The following is a 22,582-nucleotide window of genomic DNA, read 5'->3' on the forward strand; positions in this document are numbered from 1 at the left end:
GCACTATGTTCGTGAAAATCAGACCTAGGTTAGTTTTGATTTGACAGTGTACAAGTCGAAGGTTAGAAGTCTTCCAGTTTCTAAGTACAGATTCGACTCAGTTAATTTCTTGCATAGTTCAAGATAGGCTCGTGGCGGGCTTTGGCAAAGATGACGTTGTAGAAATATGAGTCAATGTGGAGATTTGTTAAGTATGACTCCTATTTTCAGTCAAATTTGAGAAATAATCTTTTAGTTAAACTCTGTTTATTTGTTTCGATCAAACACTGATTAGTTTAGATTATTTTATTATTATTTGACATATGAATTTAACCTATAAATAGACTTTATTACAACCTTAGTAAACACACCTCATTTAGAGATTAGAACTCATAACACATTTAGAGAATTTTGTATTTACGTTTTGAGGGTTCTTTATTTTTAGGGTTTGGGGTTTAGTTTTATCTCCATCTTTTGTACTCTTTGTTCTTTTGCCATTATAGTAAAATTATCTTTATCCGTGGTTTTTTATCCTCTTTGGAGGGATTTTTCCACGTTAAATTTGTGTGTTCAATTTCTCAATTTATTCTTTATAGAACAATTTCTATAAAGAATTTATTCTTTATAGAACAATTTAGGAACGTGAAAGATGGCAGGAGAATAGAAAGAAACTTTGTTTCTGTGTTTTTTGGTGTATCATGTAAATGAAATTTCACTCATATTCATAGGAGGCCTCATGTCTCTTTATAGGGACATAACTAATCAAATGGATAACTATATATTTAACAATAAACATAATTATTCAATATATATCTACTTCAATAATTATAACTATTTGTTAATAATCAAATGACATAACTTTTGAATTTAAGAGACATAATTTATCACTATAAATAGTGACAACTTCTGGTTAATAACCAACTACAAAGTTAACTATTCAATTTGGTGTTTATAATTACCGTTTTTAATTGTACTTGTTGATATAGTTGTATTATAAAAAAATATATTTATATATTAGATTATGACACATTCACAAGTTGGGTGAAAAGTTTATATAAAAAATATATTTATAAAAAACATGTAAAAAATAAATGAGTCTTTTGTTGAAATGGTAAAATTGAAGCTTCGAAGACTATGATATTTTATGTTTAATCCCACCATTTTAAACATTTATTTTGGATTTAAATTGATTTTTTTTTATAGATTTTATATAAAAGTATAAAGAAAATAACAAAAATACCCTATACTAATATTTATTCTTTAAAAAAATATATTTTTAATCATTTACCAATTGAATTTATGTTTAATTAACTCGAAACATTAATTTAATCAAAATATATTATCTTAATCAAATTTATACATAGAATATAAACCCTATCCAATTCAAGTCAAATATCAAATAAAATAATTTTGAAATATTGCATAGTTCATCATATCAAATATAATCCAAATTTTTTATGTACTGAATTTTTTTCTTATTATTTCTAATTATTGTTTTGAAGTATGAAAGAAGAAATGTTGAAATTTTATCATAGCTAACATTTAATAATAAGGTGATGTTAAGGGAATGTTTTCAAAATTAAATTGATGGTTGAATTGGTTAGATAATTAATTTTGTTCGATTAATTTATTCAGTTTAATTAAATAAAATATTAAAATACATTAAAAATAAAAAAATCAATTAATAACTTTTTAGCCCGATTTTAAATTTATCTAACTTCTCCATACTAGTACTCCAATCAATTTTTGGTCCAACTAATTTAATTAGTCGCTAGTCCAAATTAAACATAAATCATCAAAGATTCTTTTTATAACTAAAAAAATTAAAAAAAATGGCACATAACTTACATAAATGAGAATCAAATTTAAAATCTCAAAATTTTAATGTCATCATTAAACTAAAACTTTGAAAGAATTTATTTACTCCAAAAAGACGAGGCTGATTATTTAATAAACTTCTTTCTTTTTCACTCTACTATTCAACAGTTGACAAAATTACGAGAAATATAATTTTCTTTTATCTAATATTTTTATTGATTTCATTTTTCTTGATGAATACAATATTTTTATTTTAATTATATATATTTTACAGAATAACTTGTAATTTAATTTAATAAAAATGACCTTTTTATATTTTAAGGCATTCAAAAATACTATGAAATAAGTTTTAACATTCTACGTCATTCTTTTATTAATTTGTCAGCCTCTATTTTATTTACAGCTCGAAAAACTCCAATTAAACCGAATAGAGACCTTTTTTCTATAAAAATTTCAAATTCTTTTTATTTATTGAATTACTATTGGTTAAGAATAGACAGTAGCCCAAATGGTTAAACACACTCGTTTCCCTCTCTCTTGCCCAAGTTTGAACCATCCATTTCCCAATCTCATATCTTTAACTATGGGAGTTAGGTGAGATGACAATAGTTTCTCTTACATTAACTACTAATCGAGAATTTGATTTTCGCCTTAAGTATAGAGCAACTTTAAAACTCGTGACCAACATTTATCCATTAATGAGTCTACAGAATAAACTATGATTTTTATGAGATAAACTATGGTTTTCATCTTCTTAATACCAACCTCCAACTAAATTGATGAGTTTCGAATTATATATTTTTTTCTTAATTTTTTGAAGGTGGGTAGAAAGTTCCCACCTTCATTCTATATATTTTTTACTTGTTTTATTTTTTAATTACATTTAATTGTAGACTATATATTTATTTTATATTTAAAAAATCAAGATAAACCTTAAATAAAAAAAATTAAACGAAAATAGAAAATCGTTTTAATGGATTGACGAATAAATTGATGAGCTCCTGTAACTTTTTATAAAAAAAAAAATCATAATCCAGGATTCACCATCATTGATAAGAGTGACTATTGATAAATAATACTGAATCACCCATGGTGATGTTTTTTCAAGAGTTCATTGGTAGAATCATAGGTAAAAACTACAAATTAAAAGTGATACATGTATGATTAACTAAAATTATAATAAACTTAAAATAAATTATAATATACATAAAAATTAAAATATATTTGGATCTAAATTATAATAAATTTAGATAGAGTACGGTCAAAGTCAAAATAATTTAAAAGATATCGATAGTAAAACTTGAACAAGATCACAATTTTTCCCTTTATTCAAAATGGTCTTAGTTAAGGTCTAAAAATACTTGACTAGAAAAATAGACATCGGAATAATAACATCTTTTATTCTCCCAAGGTTGGTCTCCTTTTGGTGTCTTTGCCGCGTGTGCAACCAGCAACTAAGTCGGCCACTGTGCCTTGTCATTTGCTCATGGTGCCTGTTTCTCTTGTTTAGTCCCCATGGCTGGCGACCTATTTTTATTTTCTTTTTTGTTGCGAAGATAAGCCTACTGTTTTGGCCTTCTTCCTTGGGTGTTTGACGACATCGGAGGCGGGTGCCAATGTTAATGGCTTGTCCTCCTCGATGCCTTGTTCAATAACTGCAATTTTGGTCTTCCCAGTGGAGTTCTTCTCATAGTGAATAGCTTTGAATTTCTAGATCTTTCTTTGTACCTTTTCTAGCTTTTCTTTAGGTCTTTGTATGGTACGAGGTTTTGATCCTGTTAGTGTAGACATATATAATGGATTCACACACACTGAATCATATCCATATTATGGATAAGACTAATTTTTATTTAAAATAAAAAATAAATTACCTAAGGCAGTTACATGTTAACCACTTGAAATGACTTACTCTTAATATTTTGAGAGAGAGTGAATCCACATTCTATACAAAGAAATCCATATTCTTTTGGTTGACACTAAAGAAAATAACAATGGTCATTATTACTATTCTTCTTTAATTTTAAGCATTTGTTAGTTCTATTTTTTGAGAAGATTAATGCTGTGATATGCGAATAATTTTCGCTTGTGATCTTGTTCTTGATCAATATATTGAATGTTGTTACACGACGATCCGATATATACGGTTCCTCTATTATTTGCTCTATTATTACTCGTAATATATATTTACATTAATTATCGTTGATATCAAAGTTAAGTTTGAATTCAATTACTAATTTTGTAACCTGTTTTTTTTTCATGCATTGAAGTATGTTTTTATTATGATGTGTTTTTTCTAATACTTAATTTTTTTTTTAAAAAAAATGACTTTCCAAAATAGGAGTTTGACTTCTTTTTTTAAATGACTCTCGACCATGATTAAAATAGAAAAGAAATGGAGAATTGGCTTATGGCCAATTTTTATGCAAATGGAGATAACCATGTTGAATTAAGAGATGACTTTTATGCCATCGTTAATGGCACGATTTATGTAACAACATATTATTCGGATAATATGTATAAACAATGAATTTAATCGTAGAAATATAAGATTTTTTTGAATATTTATTGTTTTTATTTTATTTATATTTGTTACATATCAGTATAGTGATAACCATCCATACTTTAAGAGTGATTACAATCGAGGAGGACTTAGATCGAATAATAAGTTTGATTGATGATTTGACTCCTTTTTTTAGATGGATCCATCAGATGATTTTATTACCCATGTCATGAAAGTCAATAGCAAAATACAGAAGTTGCTTTGGATGGGTAGTATAACGATGAGAGCTGATGACATGAAAATTCAGGGTTTGACCGACACATTGATGATAACTGATGTTAAAAAAGGTCTCTTAGACGAAATCTGGTTCCCCATGAAGATAAGCCATACGCTGAACTGGTTAAATAGTTTATAAAAAAATAGTGTACGAGTGGGAGCTAGGCGAGCTTCGATTTTCGCCACGAGTTCCACCATTCGTCGAAGGAATCATAGCATGCTCGTCACTTCGTGGATTGCCACGGTAGACATTCAACTTTGGGATTTTATGGATTCCATCCCGGTTATGAGACAAGTGCTTGAGGGTTCTCTAGACATATATTATTATGATGATGATTATGAGATCAAGTATGTGGAGCTCGATGATTAGTGTTTGTTTTAGGTGTTGGTCTTTTTTGATGACTTGTGTTTGTTTTTAGGTGTTGGCTTTTCTATAACTCGTGTTTATTTTATTTTATTGTTATATATTGCACTAGTAACATGTATGGGTACTTTTTTTTGTAAATATGTTATATTTTTCATTCGTATAGTTTGGTTGTTTATTTATTTTATTCTTTATCGTTGGTGTAATATATCAAAAGTGGGCGTTCTACTATTACTAATAACTAAATTTGTAACAACTAGCATATTAATATAAAATTTGACTGTAAATATTGGTTTACACACCACACAAAAATAGGTTTTTAGCGGCGTTTTTTTAGGCTTTTAGCGGCGCTTTTTAGCGCCATTAAAAGTATTTGCGGCACTTACCCCACAAACGCCGCTATAGATCATGACCTTTAGCAGCGCTTTTCCCACAAACGCCGCTATAGATCATGACTTTTAGCGGTACTTTTCCCGCAAATGCTGCTATAGATCATGACTTTTAGCGGCGCTTTTCCCACAAACGCCGCTAAAGGTCATGACTTTTAACGGCGCTTTCCCCAAACGCCGCTATAGATCATGACTTTTAGCGGCGCTTTTTCTATAAACTCCGTTAAATTTAGTGGCATTTTTAAAGAAAAACGCCACTAATTTTGGGATTTTTGTAAAATAAAATTTTTCATATTTTCAGTCCTCCTGTAGCAACAAATCAAAAGCAACCAAATCTAAACTAGCCAAAAGCAATAAATCTATATAATATTTCAAATTAAACGAATAAAATAATATAAATATCAATAAATAAAATATAATTCATATTATTTTTACAAAAATGTTAAAAGTTAAAATGATAAATTTTTTTATACAATACACTATGACGATGGATGTTGCGACTGCTGAAACATCTTCATCATATTCTGAAGCTGCTGTTGGAGTTCGTCGTACTTTCTGCTCTGCTCTGCTTCCCTCGCTGCCGCCCCTGCTTTAAGTTGTAGCTGGAGTTCTTCATATTTCCTTTGAACCTCAACTGTGGTCGCTTGCATCTGAGCCATCTGGTCTTTTAACCTCTGAACTTTAGCTTGAGTCTGACTCCTCGAAGGCATGTATTGCTGCGAGCTGGATCCAAAATATTGGGTTGGGTTAACAAAAGATCCTTGAAATCGAACCTGACCATACCTTTCAGGACCCAAAACATCAGTAATAATCCGATTATCAATGTCTTCAAGATGAACAGAACTATCACTGGAAGCAATCGCTTCATACTCCTCCTTTTTATCCTTTAGTTTTTCCTAATAAATAAATCACATAGTTAGGAACGCAATATATATTAAAAAAACAAATGCAACATAACTTAACAATAGTTGCATTACAAGCAATGAATTAAACCATTAGAAAATAAACACTATAAATAAATAAAACAAGTCAAATTGTATTAAGTAAACGTACCATAATTTCTGCAGCTTCAGGGGTCATAGGAGATCCATATTTCTTCCTATGTGTAATTTCAAAAAGTTGAAGGCGTCCAACTTTTTGACCGGACGACAGTTCCTACAATATAGTAGTAAAAATATTATTTAATGGATAGTAATACATATTTGACAGTATTAAAAAATTAAAAATACCTCGGCCTCAGCTACACAAGCAAAACTTTTCGACCTTGCTGTGTGAGTGAATTTTTGTTTCTGCTTGCTACTTTTTCCAACTCGTTCACGATCCTACGTTATATATTATTAGTACGTAAATAGTAAATACTATAAACCAAAATAATTACAAGAGTTTGGAAGTACGTCATACCTCGCCTTTCTTCGAATGCCAAAATCTAACCGCATCTTCCCATTGGTACCTCAGCATACCCGGCGGGACATTTTGCAATTTCTCTTCAAAGGTTGTTTTTGTCTTATAATAATCTTTCTTTAAAGTACTTTTATGGTCTCTCCATCTTTTTCCCAATGCCTTCTTTACATAAGTATCCGAGACCTCTAAAGCAAACCTCGCCTACAAAAAACACAAGTTAAGAAAGTAAATATAAATGAAACTTAAACCCAAGTATTATAGATGACATAAACGTTTTGTTACCTTAATATTATCGAGGGCTTGATTTTTGTTACTATTGAGCATTTGATGCCATGACTCATAGTTGATAGGCAACATATTTGCATTTCGTGCTAAAATGCCCAAGTATCCTGCTAAAAATCGAGTTTCTGATCCAACAGGCTGACCAAAACTGTTTCTGGATACTTTGACACGCTTGACTGGATCTAACTCGTATAAATCTCTAAGTAGCGTACGTCCTCGACCTCTGCGCGTCCAATCATTTTCAGCTGAAAAATGGTATATTATAATATAAGAATTTGAAAATGTAACAGCCTAATTTTGACCCTAATGGGAATAGTGGTTTCGGGACCACAAATTCGAGTCTGAAAAATATTTTAATATTATTTTGTGTGTTTATGATGTGTGAATTTAAATGCGTGAAAGTTTCGTGAATTAATTTTGTTGTTTATGTGTTTAATTTGGCAAAAGTATCTAATTGCATAAAATGTGAAATTTGCTTATTAAGGTGTGAAGTGTTTATTTGATAGTGGCTTTTAAATATGAGGTTCTTAAAGGGCAATTAGCCCATTTTAAAGGATAGTGGACGGCATGATTGTTAAAATATATAGTTTTTATATATTAAATATAAAATTTAAAATAATAATATTATAATATTAAGTTATTATATCATAAAACATTAAAGAAATAAGCCATGTTCTTCATTTTTTTATCATCGAAACTAGAAAAGAAAATTAGGTTTGAAGCTTTGAAATATTCGGCCATTGAAGACTTTGATTAAGGTATGTTTCTGTTTCGATTTTTGATAATTTTTACGTTTTTGAGATCGTTGTTTTAAATACTTCAAAACCCATGTCTTAATTTTGTGAATTGTTGATGATTTTGAAATGTGCCATTGATGAATGTTTAAGTTTCATGATGTTAGTTGATGAAATATGAAATATAAGTGTTAGATAAACATGTTTTGTCTTTGAATTTTTGGTGAATTTGAGTAATTAGGGATAAATTGAGAAAATAAATTTTTGAGGGACTAAAATGCGAAATAAATGACATGCATAGACTTATATGAGCTTAGTGCATATTCGGCCAAGCTATTTTGCAATGAAAATTTAATTATTTTGTATTTTGTGAAATATGGACTAAATTGTGAAAAATGTGAAATGTCAGGGGCAAAAATGTAATTTTCCCATTTATGTGTTCTTAGACTAAATTAAATGAAAATATGTTTAAATGAGATTTATTTGAATATGTTTAGATCAAGAAACCAAGAAATCAGATTTAGATAGGGGGAAATCGAAAGTAGTTGAGTAGCCAATCTATTAGTCGACGACACCGAGGTAAGTTATTAAGCATATATTTTGTATCGTTTTAAATCATCTTAGTATCTATGTAATTATGCTGAATTGAATGGTATATATGTACATGTAGTGAAAAAAATTTATTGAAATAAGATGGATTGAATTGTTGACTGTTGGCACTAATTGTGCGGGTATAAAAAAATTATGATAATGAGATTAACACTAAGTGTGCAAGTTTAATTGTAAAGCACTAAGTGTGCGAGATTGATTATTAAGCACTAAGTGTGCAAGATTGATTATTAAGCACTAAGTGTGCGAACTTATTAAATATTTTCGAATAACTATTAGTATTGACTGTTCGACTTATTGAGTAATCATGATTAGTATAATGAGTAAATAATTGGAGTTCTTGAGTAATAACCGTTGTGGTTGTATCCAAGGTTGAGCTTTTTAAGTATTAAACTTATGTGGTGATTATATTTGGAATCAAATATATAAGATGATTCTTTATATCACATGATGATGAAATGCATAATGTATTTGGCCTTGTATTTAAATTTGAAGAAATGTTTATGGTTGAGTAATTATATTGATTTTAGTTAAATCATAGTAATAAGTTAATAATTATCTTAAGATACGGTAAGTTAAAGGTAAGATGATTTAGTAGTATGAATTGGTTAAATATTATTCGAGATATCAAGTTAAATTGTAAAGTTTATTGCTTGTAACTTACTAAGCTAAATTAGCTTACAATGTGTTGGATAATTGTTTTGATGTATAGATTTTGGTGATCGCTACGTGTTCGTGGATCATTTGTGAAGCTTGTCACACTATCGTCTATATTTTGGTACTTTACTAAGTTTTTTTTCGAATAAATGGCATGTATAGCGCAGTGGAAATGTTGATTTTGGAACCAATGTATATAGGTCTAATTAATAGCCATGAGAAAATGACTTATCTCTTTTGGTTTGAATTAATGGTCTAAAATGTAGTATATGTTCATGTTATTTTGATGCTTAAATGCTGCCCAATTCGTTGTATTTATGCTGCCTAAATTGTTGTATATATGCTATCCAATTTTGATGTAAAAATGTTGCTCAATTTGGTATATATATGCTGCCTAAATTTTTTTATATATGCTGTCCAATTTTGATGTAAAAATGTTACTCTATTTGGTATATATATACTGCCTAAATTGTTGTATATATGCTGTCCAATTTTGATGTAAAAATGTTGCTCAATTTGTTATATATATGCTGCCTAAATTGTTGTATATATGCTGTCCAGTTTTGATGTAAAAATGTTGCTCAATTTGTTATATATATGCTGCCTAAATTGTTGTATATATGCTGTCCAATTTTGATGTAAAAATGTTGCTCAATTTGGTATATATATGCTGCCCAATTTGTTGTATATATGCTATCCAATTTTTGGTGTAAAAATGCTGTTCAATTTTGTTGTATATATGCTGCCCAAATTGTTGTATATATGCTGTCCAAATTTTGGTGTGAAAATGCTGTCTAGTTTAGTATATAAATGTTGTCCAAATTGATGTATAAGGGTTGTCCAAACAGGGTAGATTACCTATGTTGTAATATGTAGTATAGTTAGTAAATTGAAATGAAATATGTGTACAAATAAATGTTTGGATATATGCTTGGTTTATGATATATAATCATATATGTTTGGAAATGTTTTAAGAATTTGAATGATATTAAATTTTGATTAGGTAAATGATAATGATATGGTTGAATTTTTGAAACATGGTTAGTTTCTGAAATTTGATTAATGATGCATGTTGATTTTAATTGGTTATGTGATTAAACATATATATATGTAATGAAATTTTGTGGTTGAGTTGGTATAATTTGTGAAAAAAAATTTTGAGTTGGGTTTTTGATCGGTAATGCCTCATAACTTTAATCCGGCGACGGACACGGGTCGGGGTGTTACAGAAAAATAAATCAGTTATAAGTCAACACACATGTAAATTAAATGTAAAATCACTTTGAACTTCTGTAGGATCCTCAGGTGTAATCGGAACATTCAAAAATCCAATAGCTGTCTGTTGTTCACTATTTGTTTCTACCGAGTTTGGAGCATTTTGAACAATGCTTAGATCTCGCATTTATCTTCTAGGCATTTTATTTGCAATACACATAAAATAGTTGAAAACTTAGTAACTAATTACAACAATAACAACACATATAAAATAGTTGAAATATATAATAAGACCAAGATTTAAATTATGATATTACATATAATTAAACAATCGTAAAATCTTACTACATCATAATTCGTAAAGATCATCATCCATATCCTGGCGAACCCATTGAAATTGTGTACTAGTACTAGGGATATTTTCATTTAAGTTTTGTTCTGGAAAGGGAAAAGTTTCTAATCTGTCGTCGATGTTATCTCTATTTCCACTGCCCATGTCAAACAAGTCTCTAGGGATGTTACGGAGTACAATGTACCAACCCTCATCAGTTGGATCTTCTGAGTAAAAACTTGTTTGATTTGAGATGAGAATACATACGGCTCATCTATAAGTTGTTTTCCTATGTGAATCAATTGAGCGAAGTTCACCATTGTAAAACCAAATTGATCTTGCTTAATTCCACGAGCAGTATTAACATCGGCCCAATCACCTCGAAATAAGACAACTTTCCATTTGCCGTAGTAATCCAACTCAATTATGTTAGTAAGAAGTTTGAAATATTCCACATTTCCCTCGACAGGATTATTGTCCCTAGCACTAGCATAACTTGTAATTGAGGAATTAACAACTATTCCACAATTTTGCGTTCTCCTCAATCTCTAGCGATATTTTGTATGAAATCTGAATCCGTTGATGAGGAACGCACTATATCTTTTAACCACTCGATTTGGACCTTGAGAAAGCCAGTTAATTCGTCATTGACGTTCTTCCCACTCCAAACCTATTGAATGGAAAGTAAACCGAGTAATTAAAAATGTTATGAGAAGACATTATTATTTGTCAATCTAATTTTGCAATTACATATCGTTTGGCTTAACCATTCATGAAAAGATTCTGTGAACAACTTATTGATATCTCGATGTTGTGTTCTTCGGGAGCGCGAACGAGATCTCAATATTTGTTTGTACTCACTATGTTAAAAAAATGTTCACTTTGTTAGAAGATAAACAATTTTTAACTGATGAATATTTATCAAATTTCTAAAACTTACTTCCGTAATGGTTCCATTGATTCATGGTGAAACAGAACATATCGATGTGCTTGTACCCACGATAAATCATCTAATTCTATAATTTCAACTTTGCCGATTGGTTCTCCAAAACTTTGGAATAAATAAGTATCGGCGAAGTTATGATCCGTGAGTCCAGCATTTCTACTTGGTTTGCTCAACCTTTTTTCAACATCTTTCAAATATCTTGAATAGAAGGTCATACATTCCTCTGCCAAGTAGCCTTCCACAATCGATCCTTCTGGATAACGCTTGTTGCGGCAGTAAAACTTTAATTTGGATAGGAACCTAAACACGATATACAACATTATCAAAAGTTATAACTAAAGGCATATAGGTGAAAGAAGGAAAATTTTAAAAATAAATTAACACTTTTCTATGGGACACAACCATCGATAGAAAACGGATCCGCCAAGAATTGCTTCATGCGGGAGATGGATTATCAAGTGAACCATAATAGTGAAGAAGAAAGGTGGGAAGATTTTCTCCAAGTTGCATAAAGTCAAAGCAGCTCGATCCTGTACCTTCTAAAGTTCTTGAACATCCAAAACTTTGCCACAAATGGCTTTCATTATATTGGATAGTTCAATTATACAAGACGTCACCTTCTTCGACATACAACATCGTAGAGCAACTGGCAGTAAATCTTGCATCAAGATGTGACAGTCATGTGATTTTAGCGAATATAGTCTTCGATATTTAACACTAACACATCGAGATAAATTTGATGCATACACATCTGAAACCTTTATATCCTTCAACACCATGCAGAACACTTCTTTCTCCGTCTTCGACATTGAAAAAATAGAAGGTGACAATAGATATTTCCCATTCGGAAGTGGATTGGGATGAAGATCAGGCCGAATTCCCATGAGGACTAAATCAAGTCGACTCTGAAGACTGTCTTTTGATTTTTCGTTGATATTCAAAATTGTATTGACAATGTTCTCGCAAACACTTTTCTCAATGTGCATAACATCAAGATTGTGTCGTAAAGGTGATGCTCCCAATAAGGCAACTAAAAAAAATACCTCTTTTTTTTCACAAGTCTGCCTCATTAGGATCATCCTCTTCATCAGAGTCATCATCAGCCTCATCATTTGATCTTCTATTTCTTTGCGTGTTTGGCGGTTGATTCATCTTCCCATAACTAAAATTCATATCTTCCAACATGAACAAGATTTCAGATCCACTGGTCTACGAATGAGCTTTTCTGAACTCTTTAGTACTGTCAAATATAGAACTCTGAAATCTAAATCTATGATTTTCCGATAACCACCGATGATGCCCCATGTAAGAGAACTTTTTCCCATTGTATAACCATTGCGAACATGTTTGCGCAGCACAACAAGGACAAGCATAACAACCCTTGGTACTCCAACCAGATAAATTGGCATAAGCGAGGAAGTCATTAATGGTCCACATCAAAGCCGTGCGTAAATTAAAGTTCTCATTTCTCAGTACATCGTATGTCTCAACACCAACCCATAATTGTTTTAACTCTTCAATAAGTGGCTGTAAATAAATGTCGATATCATTCCCGGGCCCTTTCTCTCCAGGGATAATCATAGATAAGATAAGGGAAGATTGCTTCATGCAAATCCACGGAGGTAGATTGTAAGGAACAAGCACTACTGGCCAAGTACTGTAAGCAGTGCTCATGATCTTGTAAGGATTAAATCCATCAGATGCTAGCCCAAGCCTCACACTCCTAGGATCGCTTGCAAAGCTTGGAAATTTACTGTCAAATGATTTCCAAGCTAAAGAATCTACCGGATGCCTTAGTAATCCATCATCGGTTCGTCCATCATGGTGCCACGTCATAGACTCCGCTGTCTTCGATGACATGAAAAGCCTTTGGAGCCTTGGTATCAGCGAAAAATATCGCAAAATCTTGGCTGGCTTCTTCCTTGACTATGTATCATTTTCATCGTCATTCCCATCTTCTGTGTTTCTATTTATCCAACGGGATTGGCCGCATACATGACAGCACTGTTGGTTTTTTCGATCGCCGTAATACAAAATGCAGTCATTCGGGCAACTATGAATTTTGTTATACCCAAGACCTAAATCTTTTATCATTTTCTTCATATCTTTGCATGAGTGAGGGATTTTTGCAAACGGAAACATCTCTCTCAAAAACTCTAACAGCATTGTCAAAGAGCTTCCGGTCCACCCTCCCAAACATTTTAACTGAAAAAGACGAATACAGAAAGACATTTTTGAGAATTTTGATCCCTCATAAAGTTCTTCGTTCATGTCATTAAGTAGGGCGTATAACTTCGCCGCTTCTCCAGTCGGCTCTTCATGAGGTACACTTGTTCCCGGTTAGGTAAAAGCATTTTCACCAGCATTACAGTCATCAGATGCCACAAAGTCGGCTAGGAATGACTGTAAACCATGATTGTGCATATTAAATGCATCCCGCAACATACCTTCCATGTCATCCCCTCTAACGGATTGATGGTAAGTTGTACCAGGATAAGATACATCCATCGTTGAAGAGGAAGTACTAGGCGGACATTCTCCATGAAAAAACCATTTTTTATAACCCCGAACAAACCCATCAACAATTAGATGCTCGTATACAACTTCACGATAATGCCAGTTTATGTTGACACAGTTCTTACACGGGCAAAGAATCATGTTCTCTTGGCTTGCATATTGAAATGCAAAATTTAGAAAAGTCTGTACTCCATTTCGATAACCGTTGCTTAACCTTGACAAATTCATCCAAGACCGGTCCATTTCTTAATTCTTGAAGTCTAAAGTTGACAAAAAATTAGACAAGTAAGTTATTTATTTATAGGTATAAATAAGTTATGTAAGTTATGATATATGTGATATATATTTATTTATGCAAGTTATGTATTATGTAAGTAATGTAAGTTGTGTATTATGTAAGTTATGTAAGTTGTGTAAGTTCTGTATGATGTAAGTTTTGTAAGTTGTGAATACTGTAATTTACGTAATTTGTGTATTATGGAAGTTATGTAAGTAATGTATTATGTAAGTTATGTATTATATAAGTCTTGTAACTTATGTAAGTTATGTAAATTATGTAAGTTATGAAATTTGATCTTTAAATTATGTAAGTTATGTATTATGTAAATTATGTAAATTATGTAAGTTAAAATATTTGATGTTTGAATTATGTAAGTTATATAAATTATGTAAGTTATGAAATTTTATCTTTAAATTATGTAAGTTGTGTATTAAGCGAAGTTATGTAAATATTTTTCGTTATTAAAATAGCATAAAATAAATAGAAGATACAGAAGAAGGAAAACATAAATACGTATGTATTATATTTAAATTATGTAATTTATGAAATTTGAACCGTAAATTATGTAAGTTATGTAAATTTGAACTTTAAAATAAATAAAAATATTGAAGAGGTTTTCCGTGATTAAAATTAAATAAAATATATAACATATAACTTTAAATACATGAAATTAGGTGTTGTAATTAAAATAAAAGAGAAGTAAACAATATATTTTTCGTGATTAAAATAGCATAAAATAAAAAAAGGTAAATAATTAAGAAGGAAAACCTACAAATAGTTTTGTAAAGTTTGGTCCCATTTAACCAAATGTTAATATTATTTACACATTTAAAATTGAGATTTTGGAAATGAATTACTTGACAAATTTTTTACTTGAGAAATGTTAATATTATTTACACATTTATAAGATTATGTAAATAAATTATTTATTATATTTAGGTCCTTAGAATCTTATGCAGTATTTGATGCTGTAATTAACAGCAATGGTGATGGTCGGACATGTGATAACGTTATATTTTAAATTGGTTTCGTAATTTTTAACTAACGTATAATCATTAACTCCCAAATTGTTAAATAAAAAACAAATTATAATCGAAATCCCACTACAATTTATGAATTTGGTTCTATTTTAGTCAACATTTTAGTTACTTAGTGTATGGCTGCTATATTGTCTTTGATTTATGAAGGACGTCGAATCTCAATATAAATAAAAATACATACAAACTGGATGCCAGTTACAGCAGAAAACACAAGGCAGCAGATTAGTAGATGGCAAATTTTAAATCATACAGAATTGTTAAAAAAACTATCAAAATGAATATTTCAATGCTGTTAATAAAAAAAATAAAAAAAATTAAACTTTGAAACTAAAAATGAAATTACAGGGAAAAGATTTCGTTTAAATCTTTGAATGTGATGGGAAAAAGAAACAAAAGCAAATACCTTTACGAAGGGGGAAAAACAAACATGTTAAATGAATATTAATGCAACCATTATAAGCAAAACCCTTTGAAGATTGTCTTTATAAAAACATTCGATTTCTGTAATTCTACAATATCTAGAAAATAGGAATGAAAAACAACCATTATCTCTAGTCTGTACCAGGTATTAAAAAGGATAACGCACAACTTGCATTGGAACAATATTGTTATCTGCCAACTAATGCTGATAACTTAAATGTTTCCACAAACCAAGACCTTGCAAGAAAAGAAAGCAACATTCATAAACCCAGTACAATAGATACACACATAGACTGATAGCAAATATTTACCTAAACCAGCTTACAAATAGAAAACAAAATTAAATAACCTTAACCTCGACGACATAAGAACTGAATTATCACCCACGAACACCACCAAAGTTATTGATAGGACCTAAAAAAAGATCAAGGAAAGAAAACAGAGAAGAAGAAGATCCGAAGAAGAAGAGAAGAGACTGCAATTTTCTTCTAATTCGATAACTGCCAAAAACCATGCAGTACATGCAAATATTAAAGAAAAATAACAAAACAACTGACGTGGCACATTTCAGTTATCACCAAAACGCACCGTTCCACTAATTCCCCAAAACTCTCCGTTTCACTAAAATTATTTTAATTGATTTCTTCCTGCTAACATTTTGGCTCGTAACAGTATTTCCCTCCCGCAAAGGCTTCCTTGTCCTCAAGGAAGAATCCAAGAAAATTGGTCTGAATTACAGGAAGTGGTTCCCACGTTGCATCCTCTGGAAAAGAATTAACCCACTCTACTAACACTTCTGTTACAGCATGATTTCCTCTCTTGACCATCCTTCTATCTAAAATGCGAACTGGTTCTTTTGGCAAGACACCTTGATCATCCACCAAGGGCAATTGATCTTGTGTAGGAGCCGAACCAACATGTTTCTTAAGTTGAGAAACATGAAAAGTAGGATGAATCTGCGAATTTGGCGGCAGTCGGAGAGTATAAGCCACAGCTCCTACCTTCCCAATAACCGGAAAAGGGCCATAGTACTTGGGAGATAGTTTCTGATTAATAACCCTTCGAAGAGACTGCTGTCTATAGGGTTGCAGCCTTAGGTAAAATAAATCACCAATTTGGAAGCTTCTTTCTGAGCGGCGCTTGTCAGCAAAATGTTTCATGCGGTTCTGAGCTTTTTTGAGACAAGAATGAAGCAACTTTCGTGCGGCCTCCCTAGCTTGTAGGCTGCGATCTACCACGGCCACAAAAGATGCACCTACTAGATAAGGCACGTGTGTAGGTGGAGGTTGCCGTACAAGGCCTCATACGGGGAGAGTTGGATAGAAGAATGGAATGACGAGTTGTACCACCATTCAGTAAGTGGCAACCAGTAGGACCATTGAGTTGGTGTTTCCCTCGACATGCAACGTAAATAATTTTTAAGACACCAGTTTAAGACTTCCGTCTGGTCATCGGTTTGGGGGTGATAGGCCGTTGAAAGGAGGAGTCGAGTCCCTGATTGTTTGAAGAGCTCTTGCCAAAAATGGTTGACAAAAATCTTGTCTCTATCTGATATAATGGACTCGGGCATACCATGGAGTTTGTATATATGCACCATATACTCGTTAGCGACATCCTTGGCCGTATATGGATGAGACAAAGGTAGAAAATGGCCGTATTTGGTAAGGTGATCAACCACTACTAAAATGAAGTTCTTTTTGTTGCAAGAGGGAAGTCCTTCGATAAAATCCATGCTGATTACCAACCAAGCACGATTCGGAACAGGTAACGGTTGTAACAACCCAGGAGAAGTTACTGTTTCTCCTTTACATCTTTGACAAACAACACATTCCCGAATCCATTTCTTAACGTCAGTGGTGAGACCCTTCCAATATATTAGACTAGAAAGCCGCTTCCTAGTGACCTGAACCCCCGAATGGCCCCCTATCACACTGTCATGAAAATGAGAAAACAATTCCTGACGCAGAGACGGAACCTGTCCAACCACAATCTTTCCTCTCTGAATCAAGAACCGACCATCCCAAGAGTATTTCTGGTCCTGACCTGGGAACTGTTGAATCCTCAGAATGATCTTCCTTAATCTTTTATCCCCAGCATAAGATTGCTGCACTCTTTCAAGGAGGCTTGAAATCACCGAACTAGCTGTAAGCTGGAAATGCTGACCAGCTTCTAGCTGAGGTTGTCGAGAGAGAGCATCCGCAACTCTATTATTTATTCCCCTCTTATATACCACGTCGAAGTCATAGCCCAACATTTTAGCCACCCAACGCTGCTGGAACGGGGTAATCGCCACTTGGTCAGATAAGAATCTCAAACTCTGATGATCCGTACGAATTGTGAAATGTCGCCCTATCAAATAAGAGTGCCATTTCTGAATAGCTAGCAGAACCGCTAACATTTCCTTTTCATAAATCGACAGAGCCTGATGACGCACACCCAGGGCCTTACTAAAGAAGGCGAGAGGCCGACCTTGTTGCTGTAATACCTCCCCAACTCTAAATCCACTAGCATCCGTATCCACTGTGAATTCCGACTGAAAATTTGGGAGCGCCAGTACTGGTGCTGAACACAGAGCTTTTTTAAGTGCTTGGAAAGCCTCTGTAGCCCGTTCTGACCAACCCATAACCTCGAATGAACCTCCTATAATAGCCTGTGAGACCGAGGAAACTATGCAACTCCTTAATCGAATTCGGGGTTGGCCAAGATGATATGCAATCGATCTTGGCAGGGTCCATGGAAACCGTACCCTCATGTAATATGTGTCCCAAATAGTGTATTTGAGAGGAACCAAAACAACATTTCGACTTCTTGGCATATAATTGTTGCTCTCGGAGAATGAGAAAAACATCTCTCAAATGTTGCAAGTGCTCCTGCCATGAAGTGGAATACACTAATATGTCATCAAAGAACTAGTACGAACCTCCTCAACCATGGCTTAAAAATGGAGTTCATAAGAGCTTGAAAGCTGGAGGGGGCATTCGTGAGGCCAAAAGGCATCAGGAGGAACTCATAATGCCCCTCGTGTGTCCAGAATGCCGTTTTGTGCACATCAGGTTCCCACATGCGAATTTGATGATATCCTGACCTCAAATCTAGCTTAGAAAAAACCTTAGCTTCCCTTAACTCATCTAATAACTTCTCGATGATAGGAATAGAAAACTTGTCCTTAATTGTTTGCTGGTTTAATTGGCGATAATCCACGCATAATCGCCAACTTCTATCTTTTTTCTTAACCATGACGATCGGAGAAGCAAAAGAGCTTGTGCTGTCATGGATCACTCCAGCTTGAAGCTTTCCTGAATTAACTTCTCCATCTCGATCTTTTGAAAAATTGGATAACGATAGGGTCAGATTTTAACCACTGTCCCTTCATCCAACAAAGGGATTTTATGGTCATGCACCTTTTTCGGTGGTAACCCCTTTGGAATCTGAAAAATATCATCGAATTCTACTAACAATTTTTGAAGTTGGTCATCCTGATCCTCAACCCCTAAAGATGAAAGTTGTAATTGCTCAAGCGAACTCAGAATAGCAGTAAAGGGTCCCAATGACTGCCCCATAGTAGCGAAACATTTTGAATCATTGTTACTCCCTGCCAAAGATCCAGGAATAATGCCTTGAATAATGCAGGACCGTCCATTGAGGTAGAATTGCATGGTTAAGGAATTAAAATTCCAAATGATATCCCCCAAAGATAGTAACCATTGCACCCCAATACCATATCACACCCCTTTAGTGCTAAGACCAAGAAATCAGTCTCGAACATATGCTCCTGCACTTCCCATTTAACTCATTTACATAGCCCCCGAGTAAACAAGCAACTACCATTGGCTACTGAAACTTTAAGTTACTCTTGACTTATCAATGGAATGGATAGTCTATTAACGAATTTTGAGTTAATAAAGTTATGAGTACTGCCCGAATCGACTAATATAATAGCCCAACATAACCCCAATCGGGCCGCCACCCTCATCGTGTTGTGTCCTTGAAGACCGATCAACGCATGCAACGAAATAACCGGAGCTTTAGAATCCTCTCCTTCAGTAACATTTTCGTCTAACTTTTCAGGACACTCTTGAAATTCCTCAGCTTCACTATCGGAAGAAGGTTCCAATAAAAACTGATACAGTTGGGATTTCATACATTTATGACCCACATGATATTTGGCTGCACACCAGAAACAAAGCCCCTTTTGTTTTCTCTCAGCCATCAACGCGGGTGATATAGTTTTGAACCCTGATCTATTTGGTGGCATATTATTGACAGATTGTACACCAGACCCTGATCTAGTTGGTGGCATATTGTTGACAGATTGTACACTAGAAACAATTCTTATAGGTGAAGAAGAATACCTCGAAGCGATCGTCGTGGCTGATAGGGATTTGGGTGTACCCGCCCCCATCACTGTTAATCCCTTTCCAGAATAAGAAATAAGTACCTCTATTTTTCTGGCTAACTGGAATGCTTCCAACAAAGTAGAAGGTTCAAACAAATCCAAATAGTGACCTATCTCGGGATTCAAGTTACTGATGAAGATGCTGAGAACATAAGTTTCAGGGAGATGCAATTGATTCAATACTCCCACAAATAGGTCATGATACTGTTCCACCGTACCTAGCTGTTTCAGATGGACCAGCTCCCTCATCGAATTCCCAAACTGACCAAACCCGAATCGATCTTGCAAACTCTTCAAATACGCCGGCCAAGACAACATGTGTAATCCCCCGTTTCCTTGCGAATAAAAATGATGCCATTCTAAAGCACGCCCCTCCAGGTTCAACATTACCAATCGAACCTTGTTATTATCAAGAGTTCCATCGGCCTCAAAAAAGTGTTCCAACTTGGTCCACCATCCTCTAAAACTTGAACCATCGAACTTGGGGCATTCTAACTGGTTACACTTTCCCGAAGCTCCCGAAACAACTTGTTGCTCACTCAAATGCACACTACCTCCTTCTGCAAAAGATGGATCCGTCTGTACCTGAGGTGGAACGGAGTCTTTAAGAGGAAACGCAGGAGGAGTCCCTAAGACTCCCTTCCCTTTTTCAACTGTACCCGCAACCGGTGGGCTCTTTGGAGGTGGCCCAAAATATTGACTCAAAAGAGTTTGTAAGTCTCCCCAAAACTCTTCTTTGAACTCCTTAAGCCGATTTTCCATCTTAGTTTCTAGGTGAGCCATTTCCTCATGAATTTTGGAAATTTCCTGTTGCATACCCCCAACCTCTTTCTGTAAACGAGTAGATACGCCGTCACCCGCCATTGAAGGAATCGTTGGAGCTCTGATACCTTTGATAGGACCTAAAAAAAGAGCAAGGAAAGAAAATAGAGAAGAAGAAGATCCGAAGAAGAATAGAAGAGACTACAATTTTCTTCTAATTCGATAACTGCCAAAAACCATGCAGGTCATGCAAATATTAAAGAAAAATAACAAAACAACTGACGTGGCACATTTCAGTTATCACCAAAATGCACTGTTCCACTAATTCCCAAAAACTCTATGTTTCACTAAAATTATTTTAATTGATTTCTTCTTGCTAACATTTTGGCTCGTAACAGTTATCACCCAAACAATACCCACATACACCACCAAAATTAAATTACCCCAATAGCAACAGATTGGGAACAAAATCAAGAAAAGAACAAAGTAATTGAAACCCAATTTCCGCATACTCCACACGAAAAAGAAAGAAGAAAACAATAGAATAGGAGAATGGAAAATAGTGCAATGTCGGAACAAATTTTAACAAAAATGCCAACCAAATTGCAAACAAATTTTAACAAGCAGAATAGGATAAAGAAAATGCCAAAACCTAAATCTAACAAAATTCAATTTTGCAAATGGCGAACCTGACCGTCAAATGATTTTCACAAAGGAAGGATGCGGGCGACAGAGGAAGCGTCTGACAGAAGAAGCCGAAGTGGAGACGACTGCGACGGCACTGACGTTGGACACCTCAGTTTGGAATTTGGGGAAATGATATCGGGGAAATTAGGGGAAAAGGAATTGCGAAATTGGGTATTTGAAATCGAGGAAATTGGGAGAATATGAAATGGGAAATTAGGGAAATCAATTTGGGGAAATCTGAGTTGAGGGGAACTAAAGAAAATCAGGGTTAAGTAAACTACGTCGTTTAGAGTGATTTTACTTAAAATTTGCAGCGTTTATAAAGAGTGCCACTAACGCAGCTAAATTTGCAGATATAAACGACAGCGTTTAGAAAACAATTAAAACATAATTGCGGCGTTTATAGAGCAAACGCCACTAATCATGCCCTTTTGCGGCGTTTAAGTAAAAATGCCACTAAGAAATGCAGATAAAACGGCACCGTTAAGCACTATTTTAATTTATTTTTGCGGCGTTTTGGGCGAAAACGCCACTATTGCTTAAGCTTAAAATTATTTTAAAATTATTTAAAATAATTGTATTTTAAATTTTTTTCATCTTTAACATATATTTCCTATGTTTTTAGCTAAACCATAAACATTAAACCCTAAAATATAAAATTTAAACCCTAAAACATATGCCTATAGCACTTAAACCATAATCCCCTAACCCCTAAACCCTAAACACTTAACCATAAACATACACCCTAAACTGTAAACCCTAAACTCTTAAAACTATATCTTAAACCTTAATCTTTAAACCGTAAATGTACACCTTAAATCGTAAACACTATATACAAAGATCCAATAACCCCTAGACCCTAAGCCATAAACCCTAAACCCTAAACATTAAAACCCTTAAACTTCTATACCATATACACTAAACCCTAAACCCTTAAACCCGTAACCTTAAACCACTAACCCTTAGACCCTAAGCCTAT

General features: G+C 33.4%; 1 protein-coding gene across 1 annotated transcript; it reads right to left on the minus strand.

Moving 5' to 3' along the window:
- Window positions 1-16,230: 16,230 nt before the first annotated feature.
- LOC121219498 (uncharacterized) lies at window positions 16,231-21,855 on the minus strand. The gene is made up of 2 exons (XM_041097767.1): window positions 21,611-21,855; window positions 16,231-21,056 (listed from the first exon to the last, which is right to left on the minus strand). Exon 2 carries the CDS (start codon window positions 21,016-21,018, stop codon window positions 19,606-19,608), a length of 1,413 nt encoding a protein of 470 aa, XP_040953701.1. The 5' UTR covers window positions 21,019-21,056; window positions 21,611-21,855; the 3' UTR covers window positions 16,231-19,605.
- Between the last annotated feature and the right edge of the window lie 727 nt (window positions 21,856-22,582).

This window comes from Gossypium hirsutum, chromosome D07, assembly GCF_007990345.1.
Source record: "Gossypium hirsutum isolate 1008001.06 chromosome D07, Gossypium_hirsutum_v2.1, whole genome shotgun sequence".
NCBI lineage: Eukaryota > Viridiplantae > Streptophyta > Magnoliopsida > Malvales > Malvaceae > Gossypium > Gossypium hirsutum.

Coding starts and splice junctions, on each gene's coding strand:
- LOC121219498 (XM_041097767.1), bottom strand. CDS start 21,018: ATGGCGGGTGACGGCGTATCTACTCGTTTACAGAAAGAGGTTGGGGGT.